This window comes from Drosophila kikkawai, chromosome 3R (genome assembly GCF_030179895.1).
Source record: "Drosophila kikkawai strain 14028-0561.14 chromosome 3R, DkikHiC1v2, whole genome shotgun sequence".
Lineage (NCBI taxonomy): Eukaryota > Metazoa > Arthropoda > Insecta > Diptera > Drosophilidae > Drosophila > Drosophila kikkawai.
This window is the reverse complement of record NC_091731.1, coordinates 120482-140957: the sequence shown is the minus strand read 5'-3', so window position 1 is coordinate 140957 and position 20476 is coordinate 120482. Positions and strand designations below refer to the sequence as shown.

Sequence of the window (20476 nt, the reverse complement as noted above, 5' to 3'; positions counted from 1 at the left end):
GGTTACGGGTAAGCTAACCAGGCAGCCGACCCCAACCTCCCAGCAACATCTGGGAACAATAGTTGACACGCTGTTCCCGCCACAGCCGCCACTAAGACTACCCAGCGTGGCTGCGGGCGAACCGATCCCCACCTGCGAAGAGGAAGTCCTTAGCGCGCTGACAAGCTGCCAAGCATCTAAGGCCCCCGGACCAGATGGCATTCCCAATGCAGCTCTGCATGCCATAGTGAAGGCTTACCCGAAGCTATTTGTGCAGCTGTATAACATATGCATTGCTGAGAAAACCTTTCCAAGAGTTTGGAAGAAACAGAGACTCGTGCTCATTACGAAGCCTGTCAAGCTGAACGACGACCCGTCCTCATTTCGGCCCCTATGCATGCTGAATACGATTGGCAAAATATTCGAGCGCATTATAGGCAATAAACTAGAGAGGGAAATCGAGGAGCGCGGTGCCCTATCAACCCATCAGCACGGTTTCCGCAAGAAGCGAAGCACTATTGATGCGATCCGCGAGGTAACACAGCTTGCGGAAAATGCCATTAAAGGCGAAAGATGGCAAGGAGGCTCCAAGAAGTACTGCCTCGTATGCACCCTGGACGTCAAAAACGCGTTCAACTCTGCAAACTGGAGTCTAATCCTCCAAGCACTCCAGCGTGGCGGCATATCTGGCTATATTATCCAGCTGATTGCCGATTACTTCAAGGACCGCGTCCTGCTATACAGCTCCGACGCCGGAAACCAGAGACATCACGTGACAGGAGGCGTACCCCAAGGCTCAGTCCTCGGGCCACTTCTGTGGAACGTCATGTATGACGACATACTGAGGCTGCCACTACCCCAAGGTTGCTCTGTAATTGGCTTTGCAGACGATATCGCACTTGTCACGGTGGAGAAACACCTATCAGACGTCTCTACTAAATGTAGCCACGCGATAGACATTCTGATGTCGTGGCTAGCAGACAACGGTCTCTCCCTTGCCGAGCAGAAAACGGAGGCAGTACTTATCAGTAGCCGAAAGGTTGTCGAGAAGGTCAACTTCCGGGTCGGCTCGACCACCATCGAGTCCAGCCCGACGGTTAAATACCTTGGGGTCCTGATCGACCACAGGCTCAACTACAAGTGTCACTTGGAGTACGCAGCGGCCAAGGCGTCCAAGGCCACTGCCGCAATCTCGAGGATGATGGCCAACATGCGCGGTCCTAGGCAGCACAGTAGACGGCTGATATCAACAGTCGTGACGTCAACCCTACTCTACGCCGCACCGATATGGGCGGAGGCCATGCTGGTTGCGAGCTACAGCCGCCAATGCAGGACGGTGTATCGACGCTGCGCGCTGCTCATTTCCAGCTGCTTCTGCACGGTCTCTGAAGAAGCTGCGCTGGTGGGTCGATCCCTATGGACCTGCTGGCAGCGGAACGCAGGACCGGTAACTCGGGCAGCAGAACCCAGAGGAGCATCACTGTCGCAAGGTGGCAGGCGAGGTGGGATAACGCGAGCACTGGACGCTGGACACATCGGCTTATCCCCGATCTGGATCAGTGGATACACAGACGTCACGGGCAAGTAGACTTCTACACAACGCAGCTGATCACGGGCCACGGATGTTTCAAAGCCTATCTTCACAGATTCAAGCACGAGGCCGACCCATCCTGCGACTATTGCGGCGATGCATCCGTTGAGGATGCAGAACACGCCTTCTTCGAGTGTCCGCTTTTCCGCGCGGAAAGAGAGGCAGCAGAGGCAACAACCAACCGTCGCCTTACACCCGAGACCATAATTGGGTGTATGCTGGAGACCCCATCCAACTGGGATGCGGTTACGGACATGGCAGCAACCGTCATGAGGGAGCTAAGGCGCCGGGAGCAGACCCGACGCACTGAGGGCCTTAGATGAGCGGCAACCTGACCGCCAGCCACCCCGCGAAGTATAGCTTCGCGGCAGTCCCGCGGGAGTGGACTCCTTCTCAAAAACTTCCACTATCCTAATTTTTTGTAAAATTACTTCCTTTTCATCTTTAAATAATAAAAAAAAAAAAAAAAAAAAAAGCACGCACACATCACCCGGCATGAAGCCAACGGCATGAAACCAAATAAACCCCGCGAAGGGAAGTTCAAAACGAGCACAAAGCTTTTGAAGTTACGCGCACAAGTGGCAACGCTGTCAGCGATAGTATCAGCATCTGGCAAGCCAAGATCGATCGCGGCAGCGCTGTCGGCAGATATTAGGTCACGACCACACTGCGGAAATTAGGTCAATTAATTCTCGCAAAATTCTCCATCGCGCAAGTCGTGCCGCTCCGCAAGTGAAAAAGTCTAAGTGCCAAAACCGCGTGTCCGCGTCGGGACCAAATTATACTGCAGGACCTCCAAGGATATCCAGCCAGGGTGAGCATGGCCGCCGGCCATTAAGTATATTGGGGACTTATCCCACACCCGCCGCCAGAAGTTATTTTCCCGAATAAAAGTACCAATTAGAAAACATGTGCCTAAATCAAATTGCGCGTTTTCCCTGTCTTCGATCGCGGGCCGGCGCCCCTCCCCGGCAGTGACCAATTCCCCTCCTGCTTTCCCCGTAGCACCGGAGTAATTCCGGGTGCGGGCAAAAGCCGGACTTTTTGCTGGATTTTCTCCGAGCCAGTGGTCCCGCTGCTGGATTCTTCCGAGCGTGGACACAGGCCTTGGCTGCTGGACTCCTCCGAGCCTTTGTCCTGCCCCGAAGGCGCCCCCCTGCTGGATCATTCCAACCCTAGGCGTGGGCGTGGCCGCTGGATTATTCCGGGCCACTCGTCCCGCCGCTGGGTAATTCCGGGCGCGGACGCGGGCTTGACCTCTGGATTATTCCGGGTCGCCCAGTTTCCCTGGCCAAATAATCACGTGCAAATATTTTCTTCCCCATTTTTCCTCGCTAGCTGGCCAGAAAATTATCGGCGCTTCTCCGTTCTGGGTGTCTCACAAATTATAAATTTTGTGAGGGGACTCTGGGCCGCTGAGGTTTATCCCGGCCGCCCAGACGCTTTCTTACATGGCGCCGATATTTTTTTTTAGGTCAGAAAAATATATATATATATAGGGAGAATATGTGGCACAATGCAAACAGGTCGCGCCAATTCTGCGGCAGACGGCAGCGGCGAAGCATAATACAAAGAGAAATAGGCAATACAATTTTCCACCCGCCACGCGGGATGGTAGGTAGGTAGGTAGGTATAAGTGGTGAGGCAGCCCTGGCCGCCTCCAATTAGAGCTGAGCTCCGTTTTGATCCACACCCTCGATTTGCTGTTGTCTGCGCCCTATTTAGTACCAGCCCGTGTCATTCAGGTAAGCTAGGATGGCCGCTACTGGCTGCCTTCCAACTTCCCCTAGTGACTCGAGTTGGTGTGCTCCGAAGTGTCGGGCTCATTGATTGTTGAGTGCCGGGAGGTGGCACAGCAGATGCTCTGGTGTCTCCTGCTCGCTTGGTTCCTTGCAGCTTCTGTATTGTGGGTTGTAGGGCAGACCCATCTTACAGACTTGCGTGCCTATTGGCCAGTGGCCGGTGATGGGTGTCGCTACCCCCCTGATGTCCTTTTTGCTCTTGGAGATCAGTTCTGCGGTTCGCTTCCTATTGAATTCTGGCCAGCATAGTTTCGATCTTCTGTGCTCTGCCTTCGTCGACCATTCCTTTCTGGCTAGTTGTTTGAAATGGTCCTGAATTGCCGTCTGGACTGAGTTCAGGGAGATCTGGATGTCTGTTGTTGCTGAGTGTTCTTCTGACCCTTTTTTGGCCAGCTCGTCTGCTTTCTCGTTTCCGTCTATGTCATTGTGTCCGCGTACCCAGGCTATTTGTACCCTGTAGTCCTCTGCGAGTCTGTTTTGTGCCCTTTTACATTTGGCCACTAGTTTTGAAGTCGTCCGTGCTTGTGCGAGGGATTTGATCGCCGCCTGGCTATCTGAGTATATCCTCACCTTGGTATTCCGAAGGCCTCGGTCTAGCGAAAGTTCCGCAGCTTTCAGTATCGCGAGAACCTCCGCCTGGAAAACCTTCGCTGACTCTGGGAGGTGGAAGTATTCCTCCACCTTCCAGCTTTCGGCGTAGATTCCGGCCCCTACCCCGCCGCTCATCTTTGAGCCGTCGGTGTAGAGTGATACCCCATCCGGTTCGGTTACTCTCCCTCTCTTCCAGTTGTAAGGAAGCTTCTGGGCGGCCGGGGTGATCCTCTGCGGCCCAGAGTCCCCTCACAAAATTTATAATTTGTGAGACACCCAGAACGGAGAAGCGCCGATAATTTTCTGGCCAGCTAGCGAGGAAAAATGGGGAAGAAAATATTTGCACGTGATTATTTGGCCAGGGAAACTGGGCGACCCGGAATAATCCAGAGGTCAAGCCCGCGTCCGCGCCCGGAATTACCCAGCGGCGGGACGAGTGGCCCGGAATAATCCAGCGGCCACGCCCACGCCTAGGGTTGGAATGATCCAGCAGGGGGGCGCCTTCGGGGCAGGACAAAGGCTCGGAGGAGTCCAGCAGCCAAGGCCTGTGTCCACGCTCGGAAGAATCCAGCAGCGGGTCCACTGGCTCGGAGAAAATCCAGCAGCCAGCCCCGAATCCTCGTCCAGAAGAATCCAGCGGCAGGGTTGCTCAGAGGGCCACGCCCACACTCGGAAAAATCCAGCAGCGCGGCGTCCGTTGGGACAGGACAACGGCTCGGAGGGATCCAGCAGCCGATGCCTGCGTCCGTGCTCGGAAATATCCAGCAGAGGGACAGTTGGTTCGGAAAAAAATCCAGCGACCAACCCCAGATCCTCGCCCGGAAAAATCCAGCAGCGGGAGGGCTCTCTGATGGGCAAGGGGGAAAGGGGACCGGCGGCCTCGCTGCAAGTCCGGGCTCGGAAAAATCCAGCAACCACGGGCTCCTGTTCCCGTCCGGCTTTCGCCCGCACCCGGAACTACTCCGGTGCTACTGGGAAAGCAGGAGGGGAATTGGTCACTGCCGGCGAGGGGCGCCGGACCGCGAACGAAGACAGGGAAAACGCACAGTTTGGTTTAAGCACATGTTTTCTAATTAGGTAATTTTATTGATAAAATAACTTCTGGCGGCGGGGTGGGATAAATTCCCAATATATTTAATGGCCGGCGGCCATGCTCACCCTGGCTGGATGTCCTTAGAGGTTCTGCAGGATAATTTGGTCCCGACGCGGACACGCGGTTTTGGCACTTAGACTTTTCACTTGTGGAGCGACACGACTTGCGCGATTAAGAATTTTTCAAGGATTAAATTGACCTAATTTCCGCAGTGTGGCCGTGACCTAATTCCTGCCGGCAGCGCTGCCGCGATCGATCTTGGCGTTGCCAGATGCTGATACTATCGCCGACAGCGTTGCCACTTGCGCGCGTAACTTCAAAGCTTAGTGCTCTTTTTGAACTTCCCTTTGCGGGGTTTATTTGGCTTCATGCCGGGTGATGTGTGTGTGTGAGTGTGTGTGTATGGCTTCATGCCGGGTGTGCGTGTGTGTGTGTGTTTTTTTTTGTATTCGAGATTTATTCCACTATTTACTATCTTACATTTACAAAAATTTACTCTACTGATTACACAAGACGGAAAAGATTTTAAAAGATTTTGCGTAGAAGTACGGGCTCACGTCGTGCGGTACCGCCGCATGGCATTGCTTCGCGGGCGCAAAAGCCCCTACTCCGGCCGCTCCTTCCGCCTTCGCTCCAGGGTCCTGAGGGTCTTCATCACGCAAGCGGCAAATGAGTTTGCCGCTTTCCACACTCTCTGGTCTTCGAGCATCTTCGGTACCAAGGATTCGGCGCTGATCGTGGATCCAGCTACCTCCTCTAGCTCCTGCCTCTCCTGGCCAAACCTCCGGCACTCTAAGAAGACGTGTTCCGCGTCCTCCACAATGCCAGATCCGCACTCCGGGCACCAATCCTCCGTCTCGTGGCCGAAGCGCTTTAAGTAATGGCGAAAGCATCCGTGGCCGCTTAGCACCTGGCTCAGGTAGAAGTTGACCTGCCCATGCGACCTCTCTACCCATCGCGCTATGTCTGGGATGAGTCGGTACGTCCAACGGCCTTTAGAAGAGGAGTCCCATTGGGACTGCCAGTTTTCTATGCTCCTCCATCTAGCGGCAACCTTTAGCTCTGCTCTGGACGGCAGTGCCCTCCTGTTCTGCATGGCTGCGAAGATTTCCTTCCTCTCCCGGATGAGCTCCGCCAGTGGGACTTGCCCTGCGATGACCAGTGCCGCGTCTTCCGAGATAGTCCGGAACGTGCACGCGATCCTGATAGCGCATACTCTGTAGGTCGCCTCCACTCCTCGCATGTAGCTTTTGACCGAAGCAGCTTCGGCCCAAACTGGTGCCGCGTACAGGATCTGCGCGGTCACCACAGATGAGAGGAGTTTCCTCGTGTACTGCCTTGGACCTCTAGTATTCGGCAGCATCCTGGAGAGCGCTCCAGCCGTACCGCTGGCCTTTTGGTGGACGTACTCTAGGTGCTCCTTGAAGGACAGCCGGGTGTCGATGATGACGCCCAGGTACTTGATCGCCCTCTGCGACCGGATCCTCGTCCCTCCAACCAGCACGCTAGCAGTCTCCACCGCTTCCGTCTTGTGGGCCGCCAGCTCCAGACCTGCAACCGCCAGCCACGACTCTACGGCTTGGATGGCCGTGTCCGCGCGCGCCTCCACAGATGCTAGCTCCTTTGCTACCACCACTATAGCGACGTCGTCCGCGAATCCAACCAGGTTGGTGCTGACTGGCATCGAAAGCCTCAGCACGCCGTCGTACATTGCGTTCCAAAGGAGAGGACCCAGGACGGAGCCCTGCGGGACTCCGGCTGAGACGTTGTGCTCTTTGGGACCCATGCTCGTGTCCATCATGAGTACCCTGTTGCTGAAGTAGCTGTGAGCTACGTTCAGCAAGTACCCCGGAATGTTACAGTTCCTCAGGGACTCTAGCGTACGGCTCCAGTCTGCCGAGTTAAAGGCATTCCTGATGTCCAGGGTGACCACCAGGCAGTAGGACTTGCTTCCTCCTTTCCACCTGGTTCCGGCAATGGCATCCTGCGCCAATTTGACAACCTTTGCATTGGCGTCCAGCGTAGACTTTCCCTTCGTGAAGCCATATTGCTCCGGGGAGAGTCCACCAGCGGCTTCGATGGCTTGGCTCAGCCGGGTTGAGATCACCCTTTCGAATACCTTGCCGATCGTGTCCAGCAACAGGCCGGCAACTTCGGACGTCAGCAGCGATAGAGTCAGCTTGGTTGCTCTACTCAAAATCGCGTCTGGCCCCGGAGCCTTCTTGGGCTTCAGGCTTCTACCGGCAAGGGACCCACTCGTGCGAGGCGCGGCGCCTATCGAGCACTCGATAGCCTCGTGGTCGCTGGCGGTATAGGCCTCGCTGATCTTCCATCGGGCGCGGCTGGCCAGCGCACTGCTGACATAGGTGAGGTCGATTACCGAGCCCACCCCAGCCCTGCTGAAGGTCTGCCGGGAGCCTTCGTTCAGAAGGACTACGTCCAGGGAGGCGAAGGTCTCCAGCACCGCTCGACCTCTGGCGTTGGTCCGAGAGGACCCCCATTCCATGGCCCAGGCGTTAAAGTCTTCGCCGACCACCACGTTGCTCCTCCCACGCAGGTCGCTGCACAGCTCGTCCAGTACCCTGCCAAACGCTTCCAGTGAAAGGCTGGGTGCCAAGTAGCAGCTGTATAGCCAGGTTCCGCCAATGTTCGCCCGAACGAACCCTTCCGCTGATTTGGTGTCGCGCATCTCCGGGGCATACGCTCCGCAGCTCCACAGGGCCGCTTTGCCAGAGAGGTCAGTGGCCCAGTCGCGGTTGCTACCAACCCTGAAGGGCTCGCTTAGGACTGCCACCTCCGAGCCAAGCTCTCGAACCGTCTGCGACAGGAGATCCTGCGCTGCCCTGCAGTGGTTCAGATTGAGTTGAATCAACTGCATGGAGGTCGAAGATTCCCCTTTCCACTATCTGAGACTGGGCATCCCCTGGCGCCTGCCTTGTGCCTCGTCTCCTTCCTTCCAGCCGCAGCGCATATGAAGCATGACGGCTCCTTGTTGCACGAGGCCGCCTTGTGTCCCGGCTCGCCGCAATTAATGCCGCAACAGCTCCTGTCCACAGGGCCCTTGCAGTGGATCGCAATATGCCCTGGTTCTAGGCATCTGAAGCACCTCACGGGACCAAGTCGTTCCCGGATCCTGCAGATGGACCATCCAATCCGAACTTCACCATGATGGAGGACGGCTTTGGCAAGGGATACGGGAAGGCTGACTATTGCAGTTTGGGTTTCTGCAAAGCTGCGGCGCATACTCCGCACTTTCACCCTCTCCGCCTCGAAGTTAAACTGGCCCGCGAGGGCGGCGCAGACCTCCTGCTTCGTCGCGATCTTGTCGATGTTGCGCACTTCCAAGACGAGGACTTTTGAGTCCTCAGTCGTAGCGCGCACTGACGCTGAATCTACGAGCACCTTCTCGATGTTCTCCTTCATTGTCGCGGCGCTCTTGGCGCTACCCTTCGCCACCTCCAGGAGCAGGTTGCCGTTGTTGGTTCGGCGAACCTTTGACACACAGCGTCCCAGGTCCAACAGCTGCTTGTCGTCTCTCCTCGTCACCATTGCGAGCACCTCGCTGTAGGACTTGCCGCTCGCGTAGCAAATGACAGCGTCTGGCCGAGTGCGACGCGCTGTTCTGGTCTTCCTCGCCACGACCTTCCATTCGTTTTCGGGGTTCTCCTGGCTCACAGGCTTCCGGGCTGGCCTATGCTGCTCCGATGCAACATGCACAGCCGCTGGTGGCTTCGCACGGGGCTTCTTGGGCACCTTTGCGCTTTTCTGCTGCGCTAGACGAGGGAGTGGCGAGGCCAGCACCGGTGCGGGTAATCCCGGCGCCTCTGGCTGGCTTGGCCTTCTCCACGGCTCGGTTTGGACCGATGCCTCCTTTTTCCAGGCGGTCGCCTTTTGCTGCTCCTTGTCCGCGCTTTGGGTGATCTGGGCGCTATTCCGGCACAGGTTATTCGCGACCCGGCTCTCCTGCCTGTCGCTGACACCTGCCGCGGCCGTTCTGTTTGCTACAAGGATGTTGGAGTGCAGGGACTTCACCTTGGCAATCATCTCCCTCAAGGATATGGTGATGTGACGCGTCGTTTTGTCCATCATCTTCAATGAAACCTCATGCAGCAATTTTCCCATCTCCTGGAGATCCTGCTGGCAAGCTGCCTCTACTGACGCCTTGCATTTCTTGGCCGGCGTAGTTCTTGGTGAACCAGCCGGGCTTGCAGGGTCGTGACCTCTTGGGGGGCGGCGTAGAGTCTGAGCTCTGCCCTCCTTGGGTCTTGTGCAGCTGTGGCGATCGGGCGAGCTTGCTGCTCCTGCTGAACGCCGCTGCCTCTTCCTCTTCCCTCGATGCACATGGCGACCCCGCCAGTGCTGTTCCGCCCACGACGGGGTTTACCTCTTCCGCCTAGGCGGGGAATCGGAGCTTGGTCAGATCCGAGACCTTTTTCCGCCTGCCACCAGCGCGACCTTACACGGCCTCGGGTTAATAATTATTTAATTGTTTAATTCATTAAATCAGGCAACCAACCAACTAGTAGAACAATTCCAACTGATCAAACCAACCAATCAACTAAGCCAACTAATTCAATCAACCAATTAAAACAATCTAACTAACCAAACCAATCAAACAAATTTAACTTAATAAAATTTATTAAATTACTTAAATCAATTAAGTTGACCAGCTCAACAAAATCAATCCAATCAATTAAGTCAGTTTAAATTAAATTAAATAAAATAATTTATTCAAATCGACTAAACAAATCAAATCAAACAAAGCAACTAATCAATCAAGTCAACTAAATCAATTAAATTATTAATCAAACCAATAAGATCGATCAGGTTAATCAAATCAATAATTAACTAGGTCAATCAACTCAATCAAATTAATCAATTAAGTCAATCTAACCAATTAAATCAGCTAGACCAGTCAGGCTAATCAAACTAATAGAATTAATTATTTACTTATTTATTTAATTTATTTATTTTGAATCAAATGTAAATCGCGGAAGGGCGGGAAGCTTGGCCGCGAGCACTTTCCAACACTAAGAGTGTCGTGCTGTTAAGCGCGGTTGTAGGAGCTCCTGCGTTAGCGTTGCTCAACACTACGATCAGCCGCGATCAGCTGTGTATGCGTGCCAAAAGGGAAACGGGGGAAAAAAGACTTGTGGATGGTGGAAAGCGTGAGTGGAGTGAAAAAAGAAAGGCGTTTGCTGGGAAGAGAGGCGAGAGTACCCCCTCCCCTTACTTCCAAGCTTCTGCGGCGGTTTGGGTGCCGAGATTTGTTGGGCACCTGAGGCATGATGGGTTTGAAATCCAGGAACGTTCCGGGTATGTACCACTGACGCCGGGAATCTCGCACTACACTTCTGTTCCTTTTCCAGGAAGAACTTAGCACTTTTAACCGGCTTTAAAGGATAAAACTTCGGAGCACGATTAAAACTCGACTTAGTACGTATACGGTTGATCTGTGTGAGTGTGTGTGTGTGCTTAGTCTTAGTCTTAATCTTAGGTATAATATGTACATAAGTAGTTTTAAGCTTAAAGTGTAGGGTAGTATTTACATATATATATATTTATAAGGTTGTGGCGACCAGTCGTGTCGTCACACAGTCTTCCCTTGTAGGGTATATAGTGGTGTATGTGTTACCGAATCGCAGTTCGGTTGTCATGTAGTCTTTGTCTACTGTCGTCCGATAGTTTATTGGTCTGAATCCTGCAGTGTCCGGTGTGGTAGTCTTTCCAGCTTTGACTAGCCTTAAGTCGTACCGCACCTTGTGCTGCAGTGTTCCTGATGAAATGCTCTATCGGTATTATGTTCAGGATGGCGTTCAGCGCCGCTGCGGGGCATGATCTCAGTGCTCCCGTGGCTCCTGCGCATGCCGATCTTTGTATCCTTGTTAGTTTCTGGATGTTGTATGCCCTTGTTAATGCTGGCCACCATACAAGTGCTCCGTATGTGAGTATGGGTCTTACCACCGCTGTGTAAAGCCATATTATTATCTTGGGGTGGATGCCCCAGTTCTTTCCGAACATCTTTCTGCAGGAATAGAATGCTATGCTTACTTTCTTGACTCTCTCGATGATGCTTTGTTTCCATGAGAGTTTCGCATCCAGTATCACTCCCAGATACTTTGCCTGCTGTGATATCTCTAGTTCTATGCCATTTATCTTTTGCTTTGTGAATCTTGGGACCTTAGTTCTCCTAGTGAAGAGCATTAGTTCCGTTTTACTTGGATTTATGCCCAATCCGCAGGCATGGCGTAGTTTTTGAAAAGTAGAGCCTTTTCTATGTATCGCACTACCTCGTGTAATGCTGTTTCCGTGGATCGGCCTTTCCTATACGCATGTTGCGCATTGAAAATGTTTTCTCCGTTCTTTCTCTGATGTGGATATCAATGATCCGTTCCAGTGTTTTCATTAGGAAAAAGGTAAGGCTTATCGGCCTATAATCCTGGCTTGGATGTGTCCCCTTCTTCCTGGTTTTGGTATGAAGACTACCCTCGCTTCTTTCCATGGAAGTGGTATGTGTGCTGTTTTAATGCATGCTTGGAAGATTGCTTGCAGCCATTTTCCCGTGCTTGCTTTTGTTGTTTGTAGCATTGCTGGTATTACTCCGTCTGGACCCGGGCTTTTGTACTTGTCAAAGGAATCTATCGCCCAATGGATTATTTCCATGGTGATGATCTTTTCTACTTGTAGCTGCTGGTCTGCCCCCTGGCTTACCATTATTCTAAGTTCTTCTTTTTGGTTTCCTGGGAAGTGCGTATTCACCAGGATTTCCAGTGACTCTTCAGCTGACGTACTTCCTGTCCCGTCGGGTTTATTTATGAGCGTGGGGCTTGTGTGTCCTCTCGATAGGATTTTACTTAGCCTCGCCGTGTCTCTGAGTCTTTCAAGCGATTCACAGTAGCTGCTCCAAGATTCCTTCTTGGCTACGTAGATTGCCACGCGGGATATTCCCGTCAAAAAATTTAGCTTCGCTGCACCGCTTGAAATTTGACGTCGCTGCCCGCGTCGATTCCGGCAGAGGGACGCTCTCTGCTGCTATCGCTCTGTCGTTTTATTTGCGTACGCCCGAGAAATATTCCCTCCAAAACTTAGCTTCGCTGCATCTCCGCCCGCGTCAACGCCGGCAGAGGGACGCTCTCTGCCGCTATCGATCTGTCACTTTGCTGCGCCGCTGCTACCGTGGGCAGCAATTAATAAAGCTACACTGGGCAAAAGAAGTTAATCACCGACGAACTATCATAGTCATCACATCGCTCAAGTTTTCCGCCGTCGGAAAAATATTTTTTTTTTCGCAAAACGCCAGTGACTAAGATCCTTTCGTGGTCAAGAACATCCCTCGAGGACACCTGAATATTTTTCTTCGAATTTAATAATATCCTTCAAGGACAGTGCCTAGAAAATTCTTTCGCCGTCGCATTTAAAGACCTCAACGGGAAGAGCCTTTGATACAACAAAAAAAATACCACGGGTACCCAGAGGATCCTGCGTGATCCTGTAGCCGAGTTAAAAACAAAGCGGATCCTGTGCGATCTCAAAAACGCAGAAGCCTAGTACACACGCCGAAATAATTAAATAAAATAACGAAATAAAAGAAAATAAAATAATTGAATAAAATAATAAAAATACTAAAATTAAATAAATAATAAAATAAATACAATTAATAAAATCAAATAAAATAATTAAATATAATAAAATATAACTAAATAAATAATAAAATAACAAATATAATAAAGTTAGCATTCGTAATTGCAGACTTGAGGTCATAGCCGGCTTCGATTTTATAAAAATCAAAGACTCGGCTATAGCTAAAAACAACAAAAAGAACTTGTCAATAGACAAGCAGCAACTGTGGTGACGATCGTTTCGTTGGCGCTACCCAACTCATCAGACCACTTGCTGACTATTGCAAATTTTCTTGGTACTTTACCTTCAATCTTAGCTTAGACCCGTTGGGAATCGTAAGTTTCGATGTAAAGGCAAAAGCAAACCCTGAAAATCGGCAATAATAATTTTTAACCAGTCGTTTGGCATGCAAGTCTCTCAGACTTGCCATAAGCCAAGCTTTAAAGCTTTTACGTGTGGAGGCGTGGGCTTTTTTGGGGGCGAATCTCCCCTTTGGTTTAGTTTGTTTTATTAGCATTGACCTATATTTGTTAGCATTCGTAATTGCAGACTTGAGGTCATAGCCGGCTTCGATTTTATAAAAATCAAAGACTCGGCTATAGCTAAAAACAACAAAAAGAACTTGTCAATAGACAAGCAGCACCTGTGGTGACGATCGTTTCGTTGGCGCTACCCAACTCATCAGACCACTTGCTGACTATTGCTAATTTTCTTGGTACTTTACCTTCAATCTTAGCTTAGACCCGTTGGGAATCGTAAGTTTCAATGTAAAGGCAAAAGCAAACACTGAAAATCGGCAATAGTCCTTTTTGTTGTTTTTAACCAGTCGTTTGGCATGCAAGTCTCTCAGACTTGCCATAAGCCAAGCTTTAAAGCTTTTACGTATGGAGGCGTGGGCTTTTTTGGGGCGAATCTCCCCTTAGTTTAGTTTGTTTTATTAGCATCGACCTATATTTGCTAGCATTCGTAATTGCAGACTTGAGGTCATAGCCGGCTTCGATTTTATAAAAATCAAAGACTCGGCTATAGCTAAAAACAACAAAAAGAACTTGTCAATAGACAAGCAGCAGCTGTGGTGACGATCGTTTCGTTGGCGCTACCCAACTCATCAGACCACTTGCTGTTTATTGTAAATTTTCTTTACCTTCAATCTTAGCTTAGACCCGTTGGGAATCGTAAGTTTCGATGTAAAGGCAAAAGCAAACCGTGAAAATCGGCAATAAAACAAACTAAACCAAAGGGGAGATTCGCCCCAAAAAAGCCTACGCCTCCATACGTAAAAGCTTTAAAGCTTGGCTTATGGCAAGTCTGAGAGACTTGCATGCCAAACGACTGGTTAAAAACAACAAAAAGAACTATTGCCGATTTTCAGGGTTTGCTTTTGCCTTTACATCGAAACTTACGATTCCCAACGGGTCTAAGCTAAAATTGAAGGTAAAGTACCAAGAAAATTAGCAATAGTCAGCAAGTGGTCTGATGAGTTGGGTAGCGCCAACGAAACGATTGTCACCACAGCTGCTGCTTGTCTATTGACAAGTTCTTTTTGTTGTTTTTAGCTATAGCCGAGCCTTTGATTTTTATAAAATCGAAGCCGGCTATGACCTCAAGTCTGCAATTACGAATGCTAACAAATATAGATCGATGCTAATAAAACAAACTATAATAAAGTTAGATAAAATAAATAAATAAAATAATAAAATTATCGAAAATAAAATAATTGACATAAAACGAAATCAAATAAAATTGAATAAAATAATAAAAATACTAAAATTAAATAAACAATAAAATAAATACAATAAATGAAATCAAATAAAATAATTAAATAAATTAATAAAATTATCGAGGATAAAATAATTAAAATAAACAGAATAACAACATTTCGATTGTTTACGTAGAGCGATTACACGCGATTCCGTGACCCGTGCCATTGCGAATTAATTCTCTGTCGTCGTATCCCTGATCATTTATTTCCGCAACGATGGGCGTCACATGGATCAGCTATCGTAAAAAGATGGAGCTGGAAGCCATTCTCGGCGAGTTCGGACTCGATCGAAGCGGCACTGTGGACGAGCAACGTGCTCGACTCATCGCATTTTCACAACAAGCGGATAATTCCGAGGAAATCCAAGGTCGACTTGAGGAACTGGAGCGCCGGTTCGGGAACGCACCCACGGGCGAAATAAAGTCACCTATACCCCTGGATCCGGCCCTCATATCACCAGAACCGACCACGTCGGCATCGTTGGTACCACCTTCGCTTTTCCTTCCGCGTAGTACTTCACCTGCCATAGGGCGACGCCCGAAGGCGAAAGAACCTCCGCAATCCGCGAGTCACCCTAGCGACGCCGGCTTGGGAGCAATCCTGATCGACAGGATGACGAAGTGGGGTCTTTCGTTCGACGGATTCACTCGGGTTCATAGAGCACATCGAGGAGCGGGCCGATACTTGCCGGATCGACCGGAGATATCTGGTTCAAGCCCTGGTGGTGCTGCTGACCGGCCGCGCCGAGAGTTGGTTCCGCACGAGCGGACTCCAGCAGGCCAGCTGGGTCGAGGTTCGCCGTGAATTTCTTGATTTTTGCCTGCCACCGCGGTACTGTCAGAGGTTGGAGGACGAGATCAGGACGCATTTCCACAGGCCCAACGAGCCATTTAAGGGATACCTGACTGACATTCGTTTGCAGATGCGTCGGGCAGGATTCTCCCCGGACCGGGAACTGGAAAGGATCTACGAGAACATGCTGCCGGAATATCAACTCTACACACGGAGGCAGGATTTCCACCCCTGGCGGAGCTTACCCACCTGGTAGTGGACTACGAGGTGACGCGCAGCCGGAATGGAGGCCAGGATCATCGCTCTCCGAGCCCTCGACAGGAAGCTAGACTCAGCTATGGGAAGCCGGGCGGACGTCGCGCCGTGCCCCACCAGCAGCCCATTGGGCAACCCTTTTAACGGGGGTACCAGCCGAAACGCGAACACGAGCCAGAGCACAGCCTCTCTCGTCACATCGGAGCCAGTCAACCTTCGCGACGCCTGCCGCAACTGCGGTCAACCGGGACACTTCTCAGTAGAGTGCCGGAATCCACGCGTCATTTTCTGCTGGGACTGCGGACGCAGAGGAACCCGGACTATCGATTACTGTCGGCGTGCAGCATCGGGAAACGGGAACGGGCCTCGAGTGACCGGGAATCACCCGGGGAACCCGTTCAACCCACGCAGCCAGTATGAGGAACCCTCCACCAACACCAGGGACGGATTCGCGCCGCCATCACCATGAAAGGGCGAGGATTCGTGGCCACCCTGGACACCGGAGTTCCGCATAGCTTCATCAGCGAGGAACTAGCCCGAGAACTAGGCAACGCGGACAACACGCGAGATATTCGCACCCAAGTCAAGTTGGCCGATGGGACATGCCGGGAACTAACTCGGGCCCTCGCCGCCAATATCCACCTGGGGAGCCAACGCGCTCCAACCATGAGTGATGAGCGAAGTCCTAAACGACGTTCTCCTGGCCGAGTCACACTCTGCCCGCCGGGAACCAGCGACGACGGAGCCACGCTCCAGCCACACGGAACCAGCAACGGTCAGAGAACCGCCGCAACCGGCGCCACGCCCCCGCCCTCGGGCCACTGCCCCCGAAACCAACCGGGAGACCGCCAGCACCACGCCTGCCGGAGAGGAGAGCACATCCTCCCGGAGGTCGGCAGTCATACCGGACACAGACCCGTCCACGATGGGGAACCAGCCGCCAAGTTGGAGCCATGTCTTGCCTGTGGCGGATGCCACCGCCGAGCAGCGAAATCCATGTCGCACCTCCATGAAGCGTGTCCGTTTCCAGGACCACGCCGAGGAAACGCGCAAGACTCGCCTCTCTGCGGAAACATTAACTCGGTGAGTCACCCCGCTGGGGATCCAGATTCAGCCGAGGCGGAAGAGCTCGAGACACACAGCTACCCAGAGCCCTGGGTAGAGGAATTCTTGGAGAAGGAGTTGGCCTTGTTCGAGGACCTTTCAGGGGTGTCCCACATAGCGGAGCACCCCATCATCATGCGCAGCGATCGGCCACTGAAGCAGCGATACTTCCCGAGGAACCCGGCAATGAGGGCCATCATCCACAAACAGATCAACGAGCTTCTTCGAGACGGGCGGATCGAGCGCTCGAAGAGTCCGCACAGCGCGCCCATTGTGATTGCGGCGAAGAAAAACGTAGACGTACGCATGTGTGTTGACTACCGTCAACTCAACGAAAACTCGGTCCCCGATGCCTATCCGCTCCCGAGGATTCTCCAGATTCTGGAACGCCTCCGGAACGCCAAGTTCATCTCGACGCTGGACTTAAAGAATGGATACTGGCAGATACCAGTAGCCCCGGGCAGCCGAGAGTGTCCGGCTTTCACCGTTCCCGGCAGAGGATTATTCCACTGGCGGGTGATGCCGTTCGGCCCACATTCCGCCCCTGCCACGTTCCAGCGCGCTTTGGATACAGTCATCGGGCCTGACATGGAGACGCACGCATTCGCCTACCTGGACGACATCATCGGACAAAGTTGCCGCGATCCGCGAGCTGAAGCCACCAACTTGCCTAAAGGAACTCCGGAGGTGCCTTGGGATTTCATCCTGGTATCGCCGCTTTGTTCCAAAATTCGCCGACGTTGTCGAACCCATGACCGCGTTGCTGAAGAAAGGCCAAAAGTGGGAGTGGACATCGAGACAGGATCACGCTTTTCAGGAGCTGAAGGCGCTACTAACGAAGGCACCGCTCTTGGCCTGTCCGGATTTCGACCAGAAATTTGTTCCACAGACGGATGCCAGCGAGTACGGAATAGGAGCCGTATTGACGCAGACCATCGAGGGACAGGAGAGAGTCGTCGCCTATGCCAGTCGCCGGCTCAACCCGGCCGAGAGGAACTACTCCGTTACGGAGAAGGAGTGGCTCGCCATCGTCTGGGCGATCAGGAAGATGCGATGCTACCTCGAGGGGTACCGTTTCGACGTGCTGACGGATCATCACTGAAATGGCTGAATTCGATTGATAACCCGACGGGCAGGATTGCACGCTGGGCTCTCGAGTTGCAGCAGTACCAGTATGACGTCCATTACCGGAAAGGGGCCCACAATCTTGTGGCCGACGCCCTTTCTCGCCAACCGCTGCCTACCGCGCAGCAAGCACAGGTACAAGGAGTCAACTGCCGCTGGATCAAGAAGATGCTCCAGAAGATGCGGACAGAACCCGCCAAGTTCCTCGACTACAGGGAGGAGAACGGACAACTATATCGCCGCATTGGTCTCCTGCCAGAAGAGGAGGAGTACACGCCATGGAAGCTGTGCGTTGGGTCGGATTACCGCCAACGCGTCCTCGAGGAAAGCCATGACCATCCAACCGCCGGACACTTGGGAATCCGGAAAACTAGTAATCACGTGGCTCAGCTATACTTCTAGCCGGGTTTATTCCGCGACGTCGCGCGCTATGTTCGTCACTGTACGAGTTGCCAGAAGTTCAAGGTAAGCCAGGAGAAACCTGCGGAGATGATGTTCACCCGTCAGATCGACGAGCCATTCCAGGTTCTCTGCGCGGACTTCGTCGGACCGCTTCCACGATCGACGCAAGGCAACACCATGCTGTTGGTGTTTCTGGATTCCTTCAGTAAGTGGGTGGAGTTGGTGCCACTACGGAAAGCCACTGGAGCACAGCTTGAACGCGCTTTTCGGGAACGGATCCTGAGCAGATTCTGAGTGCCAAGGACCTTCGTCTGCGACAACGGCACGCAGTTCACAGGTCGGTCTTTCCAGGACTTCTGCAAAACGCTGGGCATGGAGCTGCAGCACACGGCGCCGTATACGCCAAGGCAGAACCCGACGGAGAGAGCCAACAGGACGATCAAGACGATGATCGCCCAGTACCTGGATGGAGGCCCGCAGAATACATGGGACCAGTTGTTGCCGGAAATCTCCCTGGCCATCAACAGCAGTGTCTCCGACACAACAGGATTTAGCCCAGCTTTCCTGACGCAGGGGCGGGAACCGAGGCTGCCACGGACTCTATACGATGAGCTCACACCAGGACGAGGCACTCTAGAGGTGGCCCCAACGGACCGAAGCCAGCAGCTGAGGGACATCTTCTGAGTAGTGCGAGACAACGCCGAGCGCGCTACGGCTGATCAGGGCCGACACTACAATCTGCGCCGACGGACTTAGAAGCCGCCTGTAGGATCTCTAGTGCTGGTGAGACGCCACGCACTCTCCAACGCTGCTGAAGGATTCGCCGCCAAACTGGCCGCGAGATACGAGGGACCCTTCCGAGTGGCGAAGTTCCCTTCACCAAACATCGTCCAGCTACACGTACCCGGCAGCCGCCGACGTCGTACTTCGAGTTTGGGACAGCTACCCTACCGACAGGGAGAAGCAGATGACCACGCCGAAGGCGCGAGCGATGACAGCGACTACGAGGAGGACCACGCCGAGGACACGCACAACCCAAAGCAGTCAGACGCCACCGACACGAGCCCTGGGGAGAAATACCCCACTCCACGCCGCCGCCACTAAGCCACGCCCAGATCGAAAGATGGCCATGTTCAGAGGGGCCACTTGCTGACAGGCGCGCCTGTCCAACGCTCCTACCCCCCTAGGGGGGAAACATTGGCCCTCTCTTTCCTAAGAAAGCGCCCCCTAACGACGCCGTCTCTTTTGCTCTTTTCTCTCCACAGACACATCGATCAGCACGCAGCCCAAACGCACACGGGGCAGCAGATCGCAGCAGAGCGACGTCGCCAGCAGCATCAACCGCGCCGTTCTACGGCCGCCAACCACACTCACCGGTGACTCCGCCAGCAGGCACACGACCGCGGCTCGGGGAACCAGCGCACGGCAGCGCCAACCACACGCGCACTGGCATCACGCCTACGATCCCGAGCACGGCCGCATCGCCACCAACCCGGACCAGCCATCTCGCCACGATGACGAGCACCATCTCATCCCCCAGGGACGACGCCTGGATAGGGCTCGCCCTTGATGAGCTGCTGAAGGGTCTCCAGATGGGGCATCGGCCCCAACCTCCACTCCTCGCGCCACTCCGTGTGGCCGGAGGCCGCGGACAAATTCCGTCCGCGGAGTAGCTCGACGTCCCGCCGGATCACCGATTCGGCCCAATACGGGTGGACACCACCCCGCCACGACCACGGCCAACCGAGGCCGCCCACACGCCTGCCGACCAGGGCAAGCAGCCACTCGCGGATCAGGGGCCGCCGCCTTTGGTCCACCGACTCAGGCCACCCAAGGGCAAGCCCCAGGAGATAAACCATCACCACGGGAAGCACCACAAGCAGCCGGCCCGTCGACGCGCCCGCACACCGGCCGAGTCGCCACGACACCTACCGGCCACGTAACCCCATCATCAAGGGCGGCGCCGCGAGCCGCCATCACTCCGGCACGCTCACGCACCGGCCCGACTGCAACAACGCTTGGGACACGCGCAGTCCAGGCCATAACACCGCTGGTCCCGTCAGGGGCTGCAGCGGCACCAGATCCAGACGGCGAGGTGGAAGCGGCGCTACGAGAGTGCCTAGGCGACCTTCTACCCGACGTGCTGGAGGAGATGGCCCACGGGGCCGAAGAGTTGGACCTGGAGGACCTTTTCGGGGAGTCTCCCGACGAGGACGGAGTGGAGCTCCCAATGCGCCCCGCCTCCGGCCAATCCGTCGACGAGCCACGGACACCGTCACCACAGTTCCTTGCGGATTACGAGGTGATCTCCAGCGACGAGGGAGAGGAGGCTGAGATCATCCAGATCTCCGACGACACCG

General features: G+C 53.5%; 1 protein-coding gene across 1 annotated transcript; it reads right to left on the bottom strand.

Annotated features, from left to right (window-relative positions):
- Positions 1-5660: 5660 nt before the first annotated feature.
- LOC138928946 (uncharacterized) lies at positions 5661-9145 on the bottom strand. The gene is made up of 3 exons (XM_070287302.1): positions 8315-9145; positions 8168-8235; positions 5661-7899 (listed from the first exon to the last, which is right to left on the bottom strand). The coding sequence occupies exons 1-3, from the start codon at positions 9143-9145 to the stop codon at positions 5661-5663; spliced, it is 3138 nt and encodes a 1045-aa protein (XP_070143403.1).
- Between the last annotated feature and the right edge of the window lie 11331 nt (positions 9146-20476).

Excerpts from the sequence above, each read along its gene's own strand:
- LOC138928946 (XM_070287302.1), bottom strand. The coding sequence starts at position 9,145 with ATGATGGACAAAACGACGCGTCACATCACCATATCCTTGAGGGAGATG. Across the intron at positions 8,236-8,314 it reads TTAACTTCGAGGCGGAGAGG|CCGTCCTCCATCATGGTGAA; the intron begins GTGAAAGTGCGG and ends CCCTTGCCAAAG. Across the intron at positions 7,900-8,167 it reads TCCGGGAACGACTTGGTCCC|GGCAGCGCAGGATCTCCTGT; the intron begins GTGAGGTGCTTC and ends GAACCACTGCAG.